Source organism: Marmota flaviventris, chromosome 4 (assembly GCF_047511675.1).
Source record: "Marmota flaviventris isolate mMarFla1 chromosome 4, mMarFla1.hap1, whole genome shotgun sequence".
NCBI lineage: Eukaryota > Metazoa > Chordata > Mammalia > Rodentia > Sciuridae > Marmota > Marmota flaviventris.
Genome location: NC_092501.1, coordinates 61520649 through 61541545, shown reverse-complemented (window position 1 = coordinate 61541545; position 20897 = coordinate 61520649). Strand labels below are relative to the sequence as shown.

At 39.5% G+C, this 20897-nt stretch overlaps 1 protein-coding gene across 5 annotated transcripts in view; it reads right to left on the bottom strand.

Annotated features, from left to right (window-relative positions):
• Positions 1–20897, bottom strand: part of Rhobtb1 (Rho related BTB domain containing 1) — a 129897-nt gene that overhangs the window by 25112 nt on the left and 83888 nt on the right. For all 5 annotated transcript variants that reach the window (XM_071611235.1, XM_071611237.1, XM_071611236.1 and 2 more), the window contains 2 exons: positions 15203–15404; positions 14741–14844 (listed from right to left, as the gene is read on the bottom strand). In XM_071611235.1, the coding sequence (XP_071467336.1) occupies positions 14741–14844; positions 15203–15394 (296 nt within the window). In that variant the 5' untranslated portion in view covers positions 15395–15404. The remainder of the gene's footprint in view (positions 1–14740; positions 14845–15202; positions 15405–20897) is intronic.

Below are 20897 nucleotides of genomic sequence, written 5' to 3'. Positions count from 1 at the left end.
TTCTAAAAATAATCATTTGCAATGCAGAAAACTGCAGGGTGCTTACATTAAACGTAATTCACAAGTTGAGTCTTTAAGTTATATCCAAGAAAAATTGCACCAGACCATAGCAAATAGAAGGGAAAGTCCTAAATTTAAAATATTTTGAATTATAAAAGAAAACCCAGGACTCCCAGTAGATGAATGTATTAGTCTGCAGGGTTAGAATCTTCTTGAAATAAAGATATTATCAAAGATTCTTGGGTGCTGAAATAATATGTGTAAAAATATGCACAAATATATAAATGAAAGGGAAGCATGTCTTGTCTTTGGGATTCTGATTTAGTTTGTGGAATATTCTGCGCTCAGTCTTACTTCCAATCAGCATAAATAACAGTACCCAGTAAAGCCAAGAATGCTTTGAATTTTACATTTTTTTAAAGGCTGAGTTTTCTATTATTCATAATCCTATTTATATCGGGTATCTGATGAAATTCTGCTATAAGCTTTGTCCTGATCATAAAATAAAGCCACCATGAATTTTGGCACAGTGAGAATAATATGACAATATGTGAGGTTCAATATCATAGAGAAAGAATTGAGGAAATATATCCTCTACCTAAATGTGGAATAGTATGCATATGTATAAAATTATTCTAATTGGTGCCTTCTATTTCCATATTAAGGCACATGACTGTAAAGAACATCATTCTCCAGAGCTTAATTTGTATGACAGACATGTAGCTAAATGTCAATTCTGTTATCTAATTTTATGATACAGCATAAGTCAGAGCTAGCTTGGTTGCCAAGGTTACTGTGATAACACTCACGCCATTGAGCACATAGGAGTCACCGTCCAGATGACCTGTTAGCAAGTACGGACAGGACCTTGGGGGCTGGAAAAAATGGAATTCTGTGATGACAGCAGCACAATACCATCACACAATACAGGTCCGGAGGGCTCAGCTTCTAACTATGTCACATCAATATCTAAATGCATGAAATGCTGTGGGAAAGCTGGAAAAACAATTTAATGTTCCGTAAATATTTTGCCTCAAAATGATGACAGTTGAAGAAAAGAGGCTGCACTGAGAACAATACTATCTCTGAAGCTAAAGTAACTTATTGAGCCAAAATCCTATTTGTATTTTGGAACAAAGTTTTTCTTTTTCCTTTTGTATTGTCATTTAGTTGTTACTAGAATCCATCTCCATTATTTTACATTGAAAGAAGTTAAAAATAAGATCTCATTTTAACTATCAACTTGCTTAAGTGTCTTTTGTTTAACCTGCATTGCTCTGAACACAAATGCAAGAAAATTGGATGTTTGGCCCACACAGAATAATTGTTTTTAAGGTTTGCCATGTGAACACTGTATCCTAACTCTGATTTCTACCTAAAGGCCTAGCATCGGTGAACATCCAGATCAAGGTGTCCCTACTGGTGAATTTCTCTTTCCTCCACCCCAACATGGCTTCCTAATTTGTAACTTATCAGTATCCTCTGTGATAGAAACACCTATGCAAGCAAATGACTATTTTGAGAATGCCATTTATTCTCTCTAGATTTTGAGGCCGTTTTCTATCTTATCAAAGAAGGCACAAGACCTGTGGCTAAGAATATCTCCAGCTTTAGGCAGAAGTCCAAGGAACCAGAGATATTAAATAACTTTTAATCAAAACATTCATTCCTGTGTGGAGGCTGTTCAATGTCTGACATAAGCCTGTGTTTAAAAATGCCATTCCAATGAAGATAAAAAGAAAAGAGCCAAGTTGTAGCTTTTCTATTTTCATGGCTCTGTTACTTTATTTTACTTTAAAGAGTGAATTTAAAAATAATTGGTTGGGGGGGTATGATGAAGACATTTTTTACATATCAATAAGGCAGTGGAAGTAGTCTAGAAATGACCTCAGAGGGGGTCCTATTTCAGCTGTAAAAAGAACCTGATAGGATTTAAATGGAATCCTCCAGCTATGTGGAGTAGAAAGCACAAGAATTTGAGAATGCAGAGGGGCAGAGCACAGGGTAAATGAGACTCTAAACCCCAGGACATGAATATTGAGAAAGGCTAGAAAGAGGTTTAGAATGTTTATTTCATTTAGAAAAATTTATGGCTGGGCCAAATGACTTTATTAGAGAAAGCAAGAATCACAAAGGACTTAAAGAGTACATGGTACTAGTTTTGTTGGCCATGGAATGTTTTTTTTTTTTAGGGAAAAACATAATTTTTTAAAAAAAAATTTGTCCCTAAGGGGAAAATATCAATAGAAAAGTTTGGCTCCATTACTAACACATAAAATAATGCCTGTGAAATAATATTTTGATTAGTTAACTAAAAAGAGGATCCAAAATAAATTGATGTGTTGTAACAATTGGGAATCTCTAGTTTCACAGGGGAATGAGAAGGAATCACAGAGAGACCAAGTCATTAAAAAATGCTTGAGCTGATAAAGCCAATCTTGGCTGTACCAATTTTTTCTTTGGATATTAAACAAACCCAGGAAGCATATTTTTTCAGTTATCTTTTTAGGGGGGAACAGTGGCCAAAGACAGCAAGTGAAAGATTGGCAAAGACACTTGGGTAACATAAGGAGAGCATGCAAACTTGGGACAAACCTTTTTTTGGAGGATTAAGGAAAGAATCTGAGAAAAGTGCATCTTACCCACATATCTTGGCCCTAGCCAGTCTTTGAACAGCAAATATGTTCTCAAAGCTTGTCTTTACAAGGTCTACACTCAAATATAGCAAACTTGGTAGGGAAAATTGGAGAAGCATCCAGAAGCTGAACTAATTCTCCAGTCTGAAACACCAAATTCATCCTTTGAAGAAATGGTTGGAAAAGGGATAGATAAGCTATATAACACTCTTATTGTTAGGAATGAATTTTCTAAGTTCTCTCCTATCACACAAGTGCTTTCTTCTTTTTTTGGGTCCCATCTTCCCTTTGAGTTTGTCTTCCCTTTTCAGATCCCATCAACTTTGCTATTTCCAGCTGTGGAATTGTGGGCCTTGGGTTTTCTAATCTAAATGAAAGGGGATAATTCTGAAATTATGCTTTACCTAAGAACAGCATACAGGACTGTCTGATGGGTCACACAAAGGACAGCAGATTCCATCCTGACCTCCAGGAAGCAATATGGGGTTCAGCTGCATGCCCTTTTTTAGTGTGCTCCATTCCACTCTGGTTGGGTCTCTTGCCAGACTAACACTGTGTTGACCAAGATAAAGCCAACAACGATGTTTACCTGAGTTCTGCACAGATGTTTGTCCTTTTGTGATGATGCCAGCACAATGCCATCACACAATATAGTATATATTGTACTTTAAAGCCTTTTAGTCTATGGCAGAATCCTATCTTTTATGTCACCACTGCCTATTATTATTTAATTTTTTAGGAGAGACTCCTCTATGCTTTATATCGGTAGAGACCACATCGCATTTTATTGGGCTTCTTTTCTTTGTGGGCATACACAATCTGGCAAAGATTCCAGCAGGAGTTCCTGACCTCTACACCTTTGGGGCTTCAAGCTTCCTTCTCCCTGATGACAAGTGAGGCAGGTTCTTTACAGAAACATTTTCAAAACCATTCATGTCGACAACACACCTTTCATGCATAGAGTCCGACAGTGCTATGCAAACAGACACATCAAAACAGCACAAAACAGCTGGGAGCATGGCAGAGAAAAGAAACGTGGAACACGTGGCTTGGAAAATTTTAGTAGGGGAGCAGCCCAGTGTGTATGAGATGCGGAGGGAGTTGTCAGTGATGGTGCACATAACCGCCTGGAGATGAATGGCCGTGTAAGCTCACACTCATGGAGGATGGAAAGGCCTGTAGGGGAGCGCCTGGCGGGAGCTCTGGGGAGAGCAGGGCAGAACCATGCAGCGCCCTGGATGTGAGCAGAGAAATCAAGTCCATACTTTACCAATAGCAGTGAGGCTTCTTAAGTACAGATGTTATGTGGGGAAAACTGTCAAAACACCCTGAAATATATCCAGATTTGGGAGTGATTAGCATGCGCAACTATTTGTTCCAAGCCTGTAACCGCATTTTTTTTTTTTAGTAGGAAGCAACATTTTAAACCAGTCTTCCCCCACCCTCCAAAAAAGGGGCCAAAGCAATGCAAGTTCTCAAGTGCAAGTGAGCCACATCAACATCCCACCAACGCCACCACATCCTAAGAGAGATACTTGGGTCTTACAAAGGCTTGATCCTATTATCACAGCAGGTAATGGCTCTACCAAAGAAAGTTGTGGGTTACAGTACAATGGAAACAGATTCTTTTTCACTTGATATCCCATTTTCAATGTGTGGCCAACTGTGATCCTATTAGTGTATTCTTGCACCTCACACAATCACCAGAAGAAGTAGAAAGCATGTGAAACTGGGTGAAGCATAATCAATTTATTAAAAGAAACAGACTGAACAATTTCATTTAACTCCTGGAAAATGAGTATGGGATACACTCACATAAGACTCGGTTGACAGCAAGAGGTGAAATGGTCATGAATTCTCTTCCAACTCCACCTCTAGTTCTCATGCTCTCTCACTTTTCCCCAAAGCTAAGTGACTGAGAAGCTTCATTCCTACAGGCTTAGTGTTTTCTCCAGAGGGCAAGACTAGTTGTAGATATGAGAAAATCTCCATGTTAGTGAGAACATCATGTTGGGAGAGTTCCCTGGGATTAACCTCCCCAAATCTTCCGAGGCCAAATGTCAACTAACAAGATCATCCCATCACAATGAGAAAGGGACTTTTCCCAGGCCTCTTCGCAATCTTCTTTGAGCAAAGTACCAGGAGTTGTCAAGTCACTTATCTAATATTAATAAGCAGTCCTCTAATCACTTCCTCCAGAAATAGTCAGGGATACCCTACTGTGCACCAGGCCCTTTTCTGGACATTAGTGACAAAGCAGTTAGAAAAAGACACAAACCACTATCCCCATTAGGCCTACATTCTAGTGGAGGACAGAGTCAACAACAACAACAACAAAAATAAATAAAATAGGTAATATTGCTAGTTAGTGGTAAGTGCCAATCAGAAAATAAAGCGGGGAAAGAGGACAGAAATATTGGCGAGCAGAAGCTGATGCTGAAAATGAGGTGACAAGGGAGGGCCTCACTGAGAAGGCAACATTTCAGTAAAGAACTGAAAGGGAGGTAATGTGTCATTTTCTGGGGCAAGAACAGTGCAGAGGAGGAAAAAGCTGGTGCAGAGGCCCTGAGGACACAGCATGCCTGGGATTTTTTTCCCTGGGGGAAAGAGGCTGTGTTGTTGGAGCAGTGTGGTGAGAAGGAACACCGCAGAAGCGGAACTCAGAGACAGGCAGTGCAGGGCCAGGACAGGGAGGGCCTCACAGGAGTGTGGCTTTTACTTTGAGTGAGCTAGCCACTCAAAGGGGCATGTTCAGGGATCAGGGAGGAAAAGGAGAAAGAAGCAGGGGACCAGTTAAGAGGCAGTCTTCAAAGAGAGGTGATGGTGACTCTGCTTGGCCTGAGAGGGGTACAGAACAGGCTTTTAAGTGACCACATTCTGTGTACTAAAGACAGAGTCACAGGACTTGCTTAGGGATGGGACACAAGACATGACTTGTGGAGTCACGGATGATCTAAGGCTTTTGGTGGGAGCATTTCTTTCTTGCCATCTTTTAGTTTAACATTATTTAACAATGAATTGTAATATATATATTTTTAAATTTACTGTCTACCTCATTTCACTTCGAGTTCATTTTAAAGAATTTTGTCCTTTTCGTATCCATTTTTCTCCTACTGTGCACAAGACAGTGTTTGTACCAAAGGGTTTCTTGATTAATGTTTATTAAATATAAAGGTCTTATAGATATTGGAGGGTAAAAGCTACAGACATAAGTAAGTCGGCAGGCTTAAGGTCTAGAAGAAATGAATTTAGGCTTAACACAAGTCAGGCAGGGTACCAGTTGGAGTTTTAATAAAGAATAAAATAGAATGTGAGCCATTATATTTCTTCAGACTATTACTGCTAGAAGATCATCGTATAATATCTCTGGTACATAGCTGAGGTTAGCCAGTTAATATGTTTTCAAAAATTACTTGAATTTATCTAAAAAATCCATTTACCCCATCTAATTGGATATTTCCATAATATCAGGATAACAATGAATTAATGATTCCTTGCAGGAATTAAATTATCTTCAGAAGCAAAGGAAGGGTAAATAAATGGGCAGGTTACTTTTGGGTTTAATTCTAGTTACAGGAGAATTATGGCTTAAGGAAGCCTTCTATTCCACAGACCATCTTGCTTTTTAAAAGAATACACAACAAAAGTCACTAAAGGTAAGGAACGTGATAAACTGAAGAGCGAATTCACCGATTGGCTTCATCTTCCCGCAATTCGGAATTTCGTCCTTTTGACTATGAGCCCTGTAGGTTGAGGGCAGAGGCAGGCCTGGGGGAGAATAAAGTGGTGGGATAATTTTGGAAATTTAATGAGTATCTAACATTAGCAATCACTGAAAGGATTGTTGCTAGGATTCACTAAGAAAAATATCTGTGATAATGTTCTATAAAACAACTAAGTACTAGTTATTGTTGTAGAATTGCTGAAAGACAGGCAACAGAATTACCCACTGAAGACTGAAGAATTACTCAGCACTTTCTTTTTGCCCCCCGCCCCCCCCCCCCAATTTAAAAGAGAAAACTGTGTGTGGTGCCATATATTTCTTCATCGGAAAGTTCCAGTACAGAACATCACAAACTGAGGCTTTCTCTGTTTTCACAATGAAAATTCACCACACCTCACTAAATTTGACCCAACTTATCAAACCTGCAGTTATTAAGAAAAAATAGGGAAAAAGTGAAAGGAATGCACACACAAGACATCAGCTTGTTCAACAATGAACTTGATCCTTATTCTCTTTGCCCATCTTGGTAACCAAATTATTTATACTTTTGTGACCCCCTCTCTTTTGGGTCAATCAATTCTTTTCTGGCTGAGCCACAAAGGACCATCTTTCCCAGCCATGTGACCCATGTCTGGGCAGCAGCCAGAATCCTTCATTTTGGAACACAAGTGAGCCTAGCCACTGAGACGTGTTGCTATCTCATTTGGCATTCTTGCTTTCCAGGACAGTTTCATCCTGGGGACAGGGCTGGGTCAGGCACAGGGATCCCAGGTCTTTTGATGTTTTCCTCTGGCTACAATACAAGTGTTCCAGTTCAGAGCAGAAAGAACAGTGTGGGATAGTAGGCAGAGAGTGGCACAGGGCATGGAATATACAGATTTTCTGTGGGATGATTTGGTTGATTGGAATCTCATGCTTGAGTGATTCAGCACGGAACCCATATATTTCCACCACAAATTTGATATTTTGAATTATTTGTATGCATTTAGTCTAAGCATTTTTGTTTGTTCTGGGTAAGTATATAATGATAATAATTTACCTGCAGTTATTATACTTAATGCTCCTCTTTGGGCAAGTGAAATACTATATACACATAATTATTTAAAAATTATTCTTAAAAAAGATCTTAGAATGATCTCCAGAGAAGAAACAACCTATAATTGGAAGTGCATTAATATTAATACAAGTAATTTTGTTTAAGAATAGTCTTCAAATAAGGCATTACACACAAATTACAAATCCAAAAAACTTGGGGGGAGGATGTTTTGAGGACATGGCTTGAGTCTGTTTCCTTTTTCCACTAGCCTCACATCTCATCTTCCATATGCTAATTCTTTATGGTGAAGCCAAGTACCAGGGCTTTCCATCTTCAACATCTCAGGTTGGTACATTCCTTGTGATTCTTACTGTACATCTGTACATATAAACGTCAATATAGTAAAAATAATTTGGAGTATTTGATAAGAATATTTTCTTAGAAGATCTTGGCACGTATGAGAGATCAATCAATAGACACGTTCACTCACTCAATCAACACTTATTAAACTTCTACGTACAAGACCTGGGCACTGGGGACACAGAATAGAAAGACAAAAATCTCTGTCCTAGCATACTAGGAACAAAAGAATAAAGGGAAGGGGAGAGAAAATGAAGGAGTCAATTTTGACACAGTGTAGGATTTGCCAAGATATTCTATGGCAGCATGTAGGAGAGATACTTCACCTGCATTCTAAAGGTGAGAGGGAGAGTAAGGAGAGTTCAGAGAGAATGTCTGGGAGACTGTGACACTTGCTCTAATTCTGTGAATATCAGTAGTGATTAGTTGGCTTAAAAAATGGTTGGGATGGGGTATAATTTCTAAGTGGATATAGGCTTCAGAGGACTTGGGCCTATAAATGTTTTGTTGTGTCTACAGCAAGACATGAGGCTGGAAAGGGAGAATGGAACCTGATCCAGAGAGACAAGCAAAAGTGGAGTCCCACAGCACGGTGTTCCGACTGCTCCAAGTGAGAGATCATACCTGATCATTCAACTCTGCATTCAATTCCCAGCCGGGATAGCCAGGTAGGAAATGCACACTCTATTTGCACATATTGGGGGTTACCATCACATTCCCTAGCTCTAGACTGACTCGGCTATGAAACCTAATATTGCTACTATCTGATGGAGAAACAAAACTTCCACAGAATTGGGTGTTCTTTGTTTGGCTACCACAGGGTATTAGGTAAAAAGAATCTTCTGAGGAAAAGATATAAACACAATCACTGGCAAAGAAACAACCTATGTGGTCAGAGAGTGGGCTCACTGAGCTCAGGGCTTTATTCCTGGGAGACGGGAAATAGTGTAATTTTGTGTAATAAGATGATAATGTCCTATCATTTTCTTTGACAATTATAATATTCCATTTCCTATACTCAACCATTAAGGATCTGTTTCCATTATTTTCCCCGTAAGTTCAAAGAAATGATTTATATTTTTAATGAGAATTAATGCAAGGTTCCATAAATAATTAAAACATGTAGCAGTCTACCATGCAAACATTTTCAAATATCATAGATTATATTGTTATAGAGATATGTCTCATCTTAAAACCTTTATTTAGATATAACTTTCAACTATGCATGTTTAGTGTTTTTTAATTTGATTAGTTTTGACATATGTATTCCTCTGAAACCATCATCTCAATCAAGATAACAAACATTTCCATCATCCCCCAAGCTTCCTCATGCCCCTTGGTAATCCATCCTTCCATTTCATCATCTTCTCTGGGCAACCAGTGATCTACATCTGTTACTAGATTAGATTGTATTTTCTAGATTTCTATAGAAATGGAATTACACAGTCTGTATTCTTTTTTGCTTGCTTCTCACTCTACAAGGAAGCCTCCCTTTTGGTTGAGGTTTGGTAAGGAGCATCATGATAATTCCATGACAGTGTTCACCAAAGTGTGGCTGGAGGACCACAGACTTCATAATCATCCAGGTGCTGGCTAAAATTGGCTGCTTTACCTCTTTGCAGAACTCTTACTTCAGAATAACTGCTATGCTTAGGTGCACTCTAGTATGAAAACCAACAATTTTAGAATAACCTCATAGGGAACCACTATTCCTATCTCTTGATCTAAATAACTGCTCTTATATCTTTTCACTTTTTTCTATAACCTGAGCAACTTTAGTTCTTCTTGTTACAGTAGCACACAAGACTCAATGCCTTTAGGACATAAGCTCTAATAACTTTCCTAGACCTGTTTGTACTAACACACTGGAAAGTGTGGTCTGTATTACTTTTTCCATCAAGTATATGCTTTACTAGATTTCTTCTCTTTGCTACGTTGCTATCCAATTATAAAGCCCAGCATCAGGACCACGACTGGGGGGCAAAGGCAAAATACCTGCCTCAGGTGCAAATACAAGAAAAGCTCAGTAATTCAGATGAATACTATTTTTAAAACATAAAAATCATGACAAAAAAGCCACAATTCAAAACGTATCAACAGTATAGATAAAGTCAGGATAAGAAACATTACCATATGGAGCCCAAGGCAAAAGGGAAAACACAAATACTAATAATGATTCTGTTTTTTAAAATTATTATTATTTATATTTTTAAGCCTGTGGTGAGAGACTCATTGGCCTTGCCTAGTCCTGGCCCTGGTCCACTTCCACTTGATATATTTCCTGAAATAATCATTAGAATAATCTAGATTACTTCTGGCCCAGCATTTAGAATGTGTTATGGACAATAACAGCTAACTTAAAATACTAGATGCATTAAACACTTCAACTTTTTTAAAGGTTCTCAACTAAGCATTCAAAATGGGGTGTGTTCATACCCTATCTGATTACATGGGCCTTCAACATGAAACCAGACCCATCTTATCTAAACAGACACACAGAAACCACAGTGCTGAGTAACGTTATCATTTGAAACATGTACTGCACTTCTCATAGGAGCTTACAACAGTTGAGAAAAATCAGTGTAAGATAAACTATATAATAAATGGGTTCCAACCAGACTTAAAATATGCTGGGAAACTACGGGGGTAAGGGCAAGTGAAGTGGTCCTGAATCTTTAAGTTAAATGTTTTGGGGGAAATATGCCAAATAAATGACCCAAGATTCCAAGTGACTCTCGAAAAGTTTGCTTTAATGTATCATCTTTACTGAAAGTGAAAGGACTAATATTTACGACTTATGAATGCATATAAAGAATCAGGTTATTTGCTGTGGCTTCAAAAATTTAAGAGACATACTGGAATAACAGCTGGAGAGAGATGGTGAATGCAGGTCTTTCAGGGTCCACATAGGACAGAAGACTTAGACTGTACCAGGAGGAAATTTAAAGTAAACTTGTCATCTGTCAATCTCATCAGCCACACAGCATGGTAGCAGAGGAGGATATAGGCTTTGGAGTCATACCCAAGTGGAAAGTTCAGCTCCATTCTGCCCTTGTGGCCCTTTCTGTACCTGTTTCCTCAACTGTGAAATAAGCCCACTTTGCAGGGTCACAATGAGAACGAAGTGGGACAGGATATGTAGAGCGATTGCCTGGCACAGATCTGACTCATGGGGTTCCTTGATTAAATTTTAGTTATCACCTTCAGCACCATCAGCTTTATTAAGTGTCTGAAGGTTATCTGGCCCTGACACAGATCAGGGGAGGAAGTTTTCAAAGACAGAAGACAGAAAACAAACAAACAACAAACAAACAAACAAACAAACAAACAAACCCATATTTATTTATAACTGGTGTGACTGAAAGAGAGTGTCTGAGCAGCCCAGATGTCCTGCTGGAGGCAGAACCCATCCTGTTTGTCTATTTTTTTGGTGCCAGGTACCAAAATGTGAACCTTTCATTCTTAGAAGAGTTTCAGGGAAAACACTTGAGAGATATTTTTTTTTTAAGAATAGGCCCCTTCTTTGTCAACAAAGAGCAGTTGATCACAGTCATGGTTACTATGTTCAGTCTTGTTCTTGACATTTCAAAAGATCCAGAAAAGAACTTCAAAAGTTCATCTGAAAGTGGATAGAAAGTGGGTGGTAGGAAGAAAGGTTATAAGAGAGTTGGGGCCATCCACTCCTGAGAAGAGAGGGCCTGCCAGATTTCGGATCTGTGAAGAGTCAGGGTGCTGATGCTACCCTGCTGACTTCCTTCTCCCTCCAACAGAAGGACTCTTTTCAGTGCTAATTCTCAGCTGGATGGACAGCTTCCCTTCCTCAAGGAAAAGGGTCAACTAAATGGGCTTCTGGGGTCTCTTCCAGTTCTAAGGCTCTGCACCGATATGGAAAAGCCAACAGAAACCCAGATTACCAATGTGGCGTAGTTTCCAGCTTCATCCTCTTGAAGGTGCAAGGTAGCTTGGCACAGTGAAAAGAGTGGGAGTCAGGAGTCAGCAAGAGCTGGGTGTAACTCTGCCTCTGAGACTCATCACTGGTTAGGTTACATCAGTGAAAGGTCTCAACCCTTTGCTTCTTTGTAGCATGGAAATAATCTCTGCCTCCTAGATCTCCTGAAAGGAATAACTAAACTAATGTTGGCAAAGCTCCTAATATGTTGGCTGGCACATTGTAGGCTTTTGATAAATTGGAGCTATTATTTTAATTGGATTAATAAATGAGTTGAATATTTGCCTTTAAATAAAGAAGATAGCAATGTTATTCTGGTTACAGTTAGCCAGTTTTCAGACTTGGAAAACTATAAATTCAGGTTGATAGACTGCCTGCTACTGACATCCCTTGACCATTCAGAAAACCAGAACCTGTCTATGCCAAAGAATGTATGAAGGGCAACAAGCTAATTTCCTTTAAACTAAGAAGCAGAGGAAACTGAGGGCAAGGCCTGAGGCATCATGGGACGAATCTGGTTTCCCTCACTGTTACTACAAGAATGTAATTATTTTAAAAAGGTTCTAAATATCTTGGAATATATTCCACATACATGCCTCCAAGTTTATGTCTGCTGCTCATCCCATTGACTTATAATTCAAACCAAGTAGAGTAAAAACGTTAGTCCAAATACAGGTTTGCAAATCAAACATCAGCTCTCTCACAGCAATCAAAAGAACTGGTCAAAGCTCTATACTGAATAAAAGAAACTTATGCTACCAGATTTTTCCATAAAATGTAACCTCTGGGTGCTACATTAATGTGGTATTACCTATTTAGAATGTACAGAAAGATGATGGAGTCTGACAGTGGAGCTCTGGCTTTTGTTCTTTACTAGGATTGGGGTCTATGGCAGGACACCTAGAGGTAGTGGAGAGTCAGCAAGGACAGAGGAAATACAAGGTACAAACAAGCACACAAAATGAGGCCCCAAGTAGAATGTGGCCAGAAACACACATGGGGATGTTTCCTGAAGCCCGTCTGGGCCACTCAGAGAAGCAGACTTGGCTCCAGGAGTACTTCCTGTTTCTATCAAAGGGGGAATGGGTTACAGTTAATGGAACCAAACATTACAGACAAGGGAGCAGAACAATGTACTTTGAACTGATGGAGCCACAGGAAAGAGCAGCTTGTTTTCATTGGGAGTGAAGAAACATAGGCATGACATGCTGTAAAATGACTCCGGCTATGTCCAGGAGCTGGATGGGGCCCAGTGTAGAGCTGTGAGGGCCAGAGCGCCATTAAACCAATCCTAAGCTGGAGTCTCATGGGAAGTGGAGCAGCCCTTCCATCACAAAACAAGTTTTACACAAAACGACAAGGCCACACTGAAATTCATTGTTTCGAGTGCATAAATTTCAAGTGGCTATAAACCCTGATCTGTTGAAATGATTGCTAAGAGTCTAAAACTAAATATCCCAGTAGGCTCATCTTCAGGCCAATCTTTGCATGACACCTTCATAGAAATGGAGTTACCAAAAATCCTTAGATGTCTACCTTACTTATCCTTACTTTGCTTAAAGACATCATTTTAAAAAATCATGCTTCCTTAGAACTGCAGATATGACAAACCAGACCACACAATATTTATAAGCAGCTTCATTTATTTTATTTTTTTTATATGCAAGAAAAAAAAAAAAACCCTGAACTGTCAACTAAGATAACCATCAAGAACATTATGAGAATAAGGAAAGAAAGAAAAAAAAACAAACAGAACATTCAAAGAGAAGAAAAGGATCTATAATGCTGGATATTAAGGTTAAAAATCCTTATTATAAAGGGGACATTAAAACCATGTTTTACTTCCACGTGTCCCATTCTGAGTCCCCTTGATAAACTGTTCTAAATCACAAGTTTTTTCAGTATGTGAGCTACTTCTTGGGAGTAGGGCAATCCCTTTTACTCAGTATTTTAGGCCACTTTGAAAAGAACCAATAAAATATTTTTCAGAGAGCTACTGGATTGAAGAAATAGAGAAACTTTTCCAAAGGTTTATGTCATACCAAGGTGCAATACACATGCTTGGAATTCTGTGAAGTAACATGGTGTTTGATGTTAACAAGAGACAACTAAGATGTGACACCTAAATTCTAAGCTTAAAATGCAATGTGTTGATTTACAATTAAGGAGGGCTGGGGATGTAGCTCAGTGATAGAGTACCTGTCTGGCATGTGCAAGGCCCTGGGTTCCATCTTCAGTACCAACCCCACCCAAAAACTTAATTTTTTCATAATTAAGGAGTAAAAAAAAAATCTCTCCTTATCTGCATTTTAATAGCTATGATCCATTCACAGAGAGATATTTCAAGTTATGGTAAAAGACAGAAATTGCTAAATATTTTAAGGCATTTTGACTATGTTTCTACCCATGTCAGTGTCCTAGATTAATCTTTCCTTTACTGGTTTTTTCCTTCTCCATTTTTTTTTTTTTAAAGAAAAATAGACATTAGTGTTTCAGTTCATTTTGGAAACATGCCTTGTGAAGAACTTCAGAGATATTTTCCTTTCTTTTAAACAATGACCTTCAAATAAAAATAAAGAGACTTTTCAGATAACACAAAGCCCAAAGCAAATAACATCAGACTCTGCTAATATGGTCATGAAAAGACCACAGAGACCTTCTGAAGTAGAGTAGCCAAGTGCTAAAATAGCTTGAAACACTTTCACAGACGTCAAATGAAGTGTCACTCAGAAAAACAGCCATCAAAGTAGCCCAAGGCTGGAGGATAAGACAGAATCCTCATCTAGTAAACCTTCCAGGCCAACTAGCCCTGGTTGTTTTAACCTGGAATTTCCTGAGTGGCAAAGCAAATTCTGTTTTTCTTGATATCAGAAAAAAATATTACCATTTTTTCCCCCTTCTTCAGCACAAATAAAGAACCCAAGATATTTCAAAAGGCCATTATGATGTGGTTTTTGTTAACATGTGAACCAGCTACCGGGTCTCAAAAGGTAATTTTACTCAAGCTCAACCACACTGCACTAGTCTTGTTTTACCTGCCATATGCAAATCGCCTGTCCTTGTGATGATCACCAAAAGTATCCCAAAGCCTGAGAGAAACGCTCACTTCATCAACAACATCTCGGGAACGTTCCAAGACCTGCAGGAAAGAGAGACAGAGTCCATGTGCTCAGTGTTAATCACACACTCCCCCACAGGAGGGGGTCCAAGTTGACACTTCTCAGGGCCCCTAAACCCACTTGCATTTAGTTTCCTTATTTCATCTACTGGGACTTAAGCCAGCTCCTAACTCATGTCCTGGAATCACATGACTCACCCCCATTCAGGTTACCATGGCCATACTCCCAAGTGTGCCCTTTGCTTCTGTTCTCTCTTGTGGCACTAAAAAGGTAGTTTTGTTTTGAATGTGCAGTTTACCCACCCTCTTCCACTAGTTTTAATCTGACTGGCAAACAGCCATGATGGCCTAAGGATCTTAAAGACACCGTGCACCTTACCTCCTGGCAGACACGGTACTGGTCAATGGCCCACACGGTAGGCACGTGGGTGGCCAGCAGCTGATACTGCGTGAGCGTGGTATTACACGCTCTGGCACAGATCAGGCGTGTCTTCCCCACGGCATTGTCTCCCACCACCACACACTTGATGGTTTCCACGTTGGGTCTTTCGTAGTCCATGTCAGTGTCCATTTATGAAACTCTACAAGAAGAGAGTGAAACTACATTGAAGACTCCAAGGCTTTCCAGAGCAATCCCAGACACTAGAGTTCAGAACAGCTTTGCCTCTGTCCAGCCATGTCCTTGCACGTACACAAGCACAGGCAAGATGTTTGGAAGTTCATACTAAGCCTGATTGAAACTCAAGTTTTCTTTTTATATCTCACACAAGAACAAAAACACCAGACTGCTATTTTGACCCCAAACAGTTTATTCTGGTTAACATGTTATTTTCTCCTTGGTTTTCTCTAAACATAACCTGCCTACTGCAGATCCGTCCAGGCACTGTCAGGACAGCTGGCACACATTTATAGCTCACTAGCTGCTCATGGTGACTGGCTGGTGATTGGTCACCTGCAGGCTAACCTTTGATACTGGAGCCTAAGGTACCTTGGAGATACTGGTGTCTGCTCTACCACAATCTTCCAGTTATCCAATATTTTTGAGAAGCAGGTTTCTTTAAGTTCATCATTATTATGGTAATGTAGAAGAAACTCAAAAGCGCAGATTGAAAAAACTGTCTAACTTTAAAGAAGAGTCTGAATTCTGAGGTACCAAGCAAATTAACTTATATTTATTTATATTAATCAAATAAATAATGATATTCTCAAGGTGGCCCACCTAAAAAGCAACAACAACAAAATTACCTTCCCCTCTGTATTTTCATCAAGAAATCTAGAGCACATGGTAAAAGATGAGTCACTTTGAGAATGAGAATGAGAGCAGTCACTTTGGAATCTTCCTGAAACTACCAAAGGAGGTCTAAAGAGGATTGCTGGGTGAGGGGTCAAGAGGAAGAGGAGCGGCTGGGGTTGTGGCTCAGTGGTAGAGTGCTTGCCCCTCATGCATGAGGCACTGGGTTCAATCCTCAGCACCACATAAATGTAAAATAACGATATTGTGTCCACCTAAAACTAAAAAATAAATATTAAAAAAAAAGAGGAAGAGGAAACACTGCTGCAATTCGGCTTCCCCAGGGTCAAGGCCTTCCACAAACCCAGAGCAGCCTCACTACCGGCAGAAGCTGGGTAGGAGACCAACCTCGGAAGATTTTAAGATTTTAATGAGCTGTAGTTGTCCTTTTGAGGAAGTCTATTATTAAACTGACAAAACTGGTTAGGTGGTCATTTTTAAAGAGCTGGTGATTATTTTACCAGCCATGGTAAAGAAACTGTTCGGAGGAGAGCCTAATACATAATTGAGACTCAATAAGGCTTTAACTTGATTGATTTGAGAATGATTAATTTGGATGATATGGGTATAGGTGGAGAAATGTAAGGAAGATATTGAGAAGAATACTTTTTCACAGTTAGGGCTGTAAGATGATGAAATAGTCTCAGGAAGTGAGGATATGGAATTGCCGACAGTAACACCATCACAGGAGGTGTTAAGCCTGAGGCTGGAGAACTTGGCAGGAGTGGGTTCAGGAACAGATGAGTGGTTAGGCTAGGATTTGCTCTGTGGTTCCTATGCCATGAAGAGGCTTTTTTTTTTTTTTTTTTTTTTTAAACATCAGAAATTTATTAGTTGTTCAAAACATTACATTGATCTTGACATATCATATATCATACCATGACGAGGCTTTTATAATAGACACCTGTGCCTTACCTAGCAATGTGTATTCTCAACATCTTGGGTGAGCAGAATCTTTAAAAAAATCTCCAATTCTGACAAATCAGCCAGATATAATGACTTCTAAAATTGGTCTTTTTAACATTTTTGCCTTAAAACAGTGTTTGTTTTTTTTTTTTTTTTCATTCCCTGTCTAATGGTATAAAGTGTCCAAAGCATGAATTTTGGCATTAGACCAGTGTTTGTCAGATACTCCCCCCGGGGATACATACAAAGTCTGGGGACATTTAAGGTTATTAAAATCAGAAGGTGAGGTTAAAAGCTACAGGTTTCTAGAGGGTACCAGCCAAAGACGCTGCTGCTTAACATACTTCATTGCAAAGGACAGACTCTACAACCTACCCAAGCCCAAGTGTCACAGTGCTAAGGTTGAACAACCCTGACTCAGATGAACATGAGTTTGAATCCTTGCTATCCCACTTCTAGCCAATTGACGTTGGGCAAGTTGTTTGTACATCTGGCCTTCTGCCTCTCCATCTGCTAAATGAAGATTATAATAATATCCATCTCCTAAAGTATTGTGGGGGATGAAGAAAACTTATGCTTTAAGTTCCTGGTGTGGTATTTGGCAAGATAAAAATTCATAATCATGATGTTGAAGATAAACGCCTTTAGAAGACAACAAATTTGAGCCAGGTGGGAAGCCAGAATGAGATGTAAACTCATACACTTAATAATGACAAAGATCTATAAAAGGATAAATTTTAGAACAGCTCATTCAAGAACAAAATCAAAGAAAAAAAAAAACACAATGTGCAGAATAGTTGACCTTAGGCAAGGAAGACACAAAAAGTTTTGGGTGGGGAGGGGGAGACAGGGAGGAGGTCACAGTAAACCAAAAGATGAAAGAGGTGGAAAATAGATTAAAATATTCTCATGGGGCATTTCTAGATTGCAGAACTAAAAATGATAACACTTTTTAATGCTCTTTGACAAGTTTCTGGTGATATTACCATGGGGTAAGCTAGGATCAGTAAAACGGTTTCATCTGGAGCCTCACAGCTTTGAAGCCAAAGGTATATTACTTTCAATGCTCTAAGTACCACCACAATTTAGTCTTTTGAACATGAATTCGATTTTTTTTTTTAGATAGATAAACATCAAAGATGGCCAATCCATAAAATTTGAAGGAATGTCTGGATTAAATAAAAATTGAGATAGGACACTGAAATATAGAATTGGTCTTCTTGCGGACTTGCACACGAGCTCTGACAGCAGCCCCCAAAGAGGAACCCCAAGTGATTTGAATCACCAAAGCAATGGTGTAGAAAAGTTGTGTAGCTTTTACAGCAGACTACTTTGAGAGGGACACAAGTCCTTCAAGTTTATATTAAGGCTATACTTACAAAGACCCTCATTACTTTACTTATGGTTAGACAGATTTCATGTACTCCTTTAAAGAATTTCTGTGTCAAAGGTGAGAATAACATCCAAGGGTCTTCTCATTCCTAGCAATCTGCTTATGACCAAAATGAGTCCAAAGGTGCTGAACCCTCTGCATGGGGGTGGCGTGGAGCGAGGAATGAAAGGCAGGGCAAGATTGAATGTTCTTAGATGTGGAATGCAGATACAGAATTTCTAAGAAGCATTGCTGAATTTCCAAATCCTGAAAATATTTTACTTGGGGTAGAAATCTAAAAAGCATTTAAAGGATGTGAAGTCACAGCCAAGGAGGCAAACTCATTCTACACTTTGTATTGTTGCAAATCTTCATTTATTTGTTTCATGTAAATAAATAAACTTTAAATTATGGTAGTAATTACAAAATATGCAATTTTATCCTTCTCCTCTTGTTTTGGGCTCTAATTTATTCATCTCTAGCACTCTTATGGTTGAATGAGCTCTTAGGACCATCTGGATAATGACTATCTGCTTTCTGATTTTTATTTACCTAGAATGAGAGCAATAAATATTGTACATTTAACACAGTTAATAAATTTCACCACCATAAATCCTACTGATTTGTGTGGATACCCTTCTACCTTTAGACATGTACCTGAGGAGACAGGAAAGATAGAAAATAGAAAGTTCTAAAGAACCATCACTGGTAGCCTGTCATGATCGCAGCTTTGTCATCTGACACAAAACCAACCAGAACTTCATTTCATACTTAACCAGTGCTCAGGATGTGGGTGCTAAGAATTAACATTCAGCATGAAGAATCTATCTGCACACTGAAAGTCAAATGGTCAGATGATGTAAAAATTGGCACGTAAACAAGTCAAAGGAGGCTGGGGAGCTAAAGGCCTGGTAAGGTGGTTCTGGGAGGTCACCATCCACCAGGCTGACTAGACAGGTGTGGCCATGTCCATCATGGCAACAGGATCACATCATCAGTTTGATTACCCCATACCTTCCCTGCTCTTGTTACTGACATCACCTGGACTACGGGCTGCTCCTCCTCATTCACCACCAACTGCATTCTTACTGCCAACACAGGATGAGGCACCCCACACCCTAGCCTCACAATTTCTCTACTTCTTCAGTTCCCAGATATCAAACCTTTGGGCCATGTGTTGGTTACTGCTGTCATTCAGAGACATTTTCTCTGTGGAATATAAAATTACAGAATCCCACTCTCAGAACAAAAATTCCTATCTTCATCACTCGTGCCACATGAAATAAGGCTACTGTAGCGACTCCCTCAGAGACACAATCTATTTCCCTTTCTCTTGAATTTGCACTGACCTGTTGACTGCTTGGTCCAGAAGAATGTGGTGGAGGTGATGCTGTGTGAGTTCCAGAGTGCAGGCCCCAGAGGCCCTGCAGTCCCCACCTTTATGCTGTTGGAACACTGGCCTGCGGCTACCAGGCAAAAGGAAGCTGGCCTAGCCTCACAGAGGATGAGAACTCACACTGGAAACAACCACGGCAGCCCTGCTGATGGCTGTCACGCAGTGTCAGACGATGTAAGGTCATTCTGGATTTTGTATTCTTGCTGACCATCCAGTTGAATGTAGCTAGTGAATGAGCCCAGGGGTAACGAGCAAGGGAATGTCCCAGATTCCCACGAACCACACAATCCTGAGAAATAAATCACTGTTATTCTAAGATACCAAGTTTTGGGGGTGGTTAGTTACGTAGCAATAGTTAACAGAAACATGGCCATTAAACCTTAGGAAAATCTCCAGAACTTTGACTTCTCCATTAAAAAACAAAACAAAACAAACCAATATTGGATGACAGGCCCTTCTTGGGTGGATGATCTTTTCCACCCAGGGTTGATGGGTCATGAGAAACTCTTCTCTTTGCTGTCACTGTCAATGTTCTTGCACTGCCAGAATGGTAGGCAGAAGCACAGACTCTGGTGCCCTTGTTCTAATTCCTGGCCCCTGGGTGTGTGTTCTTTTCCACAGCACGGGGGAATTAGGAAGGGTTGCAGAAGGAATTAAGATTACTCATCAGCTGATCTTAACATAAGGTGATTATCCTGGATTATTATTTGGGCCCAATGTAATCACAAGGGTCCTTTAAATGTGGACGAGGCAGACAGGAGATTAGTTTAAAAGATGCTTTACTGCTGACTCTGAAGAGGAAGGGAAGGGCCACAAACCAAGGAATGCAGGCAACCTGTAGAAGTTAGAGACGGCAAGGAGAATAAGACTCCAGAAGGAATGCAGCCTGCCAAGAATTTGATTTAAGCCCAGTGAGACCCATTTTAGACCTGTTGTCTCCAGAACTGTAAGTTAATCAATTTGTATTATTTTATGTCACTGTGTTTTTGAAAATTTATGGTAGCAATAGGAAATTAATATAGAATGCTTGAGCCACACAATGTGGCTTCTTTGAATTCTGATGTTTGTTATCTCAGTACCTTTGTGCATAGCTTTCCTCTTACTAACCC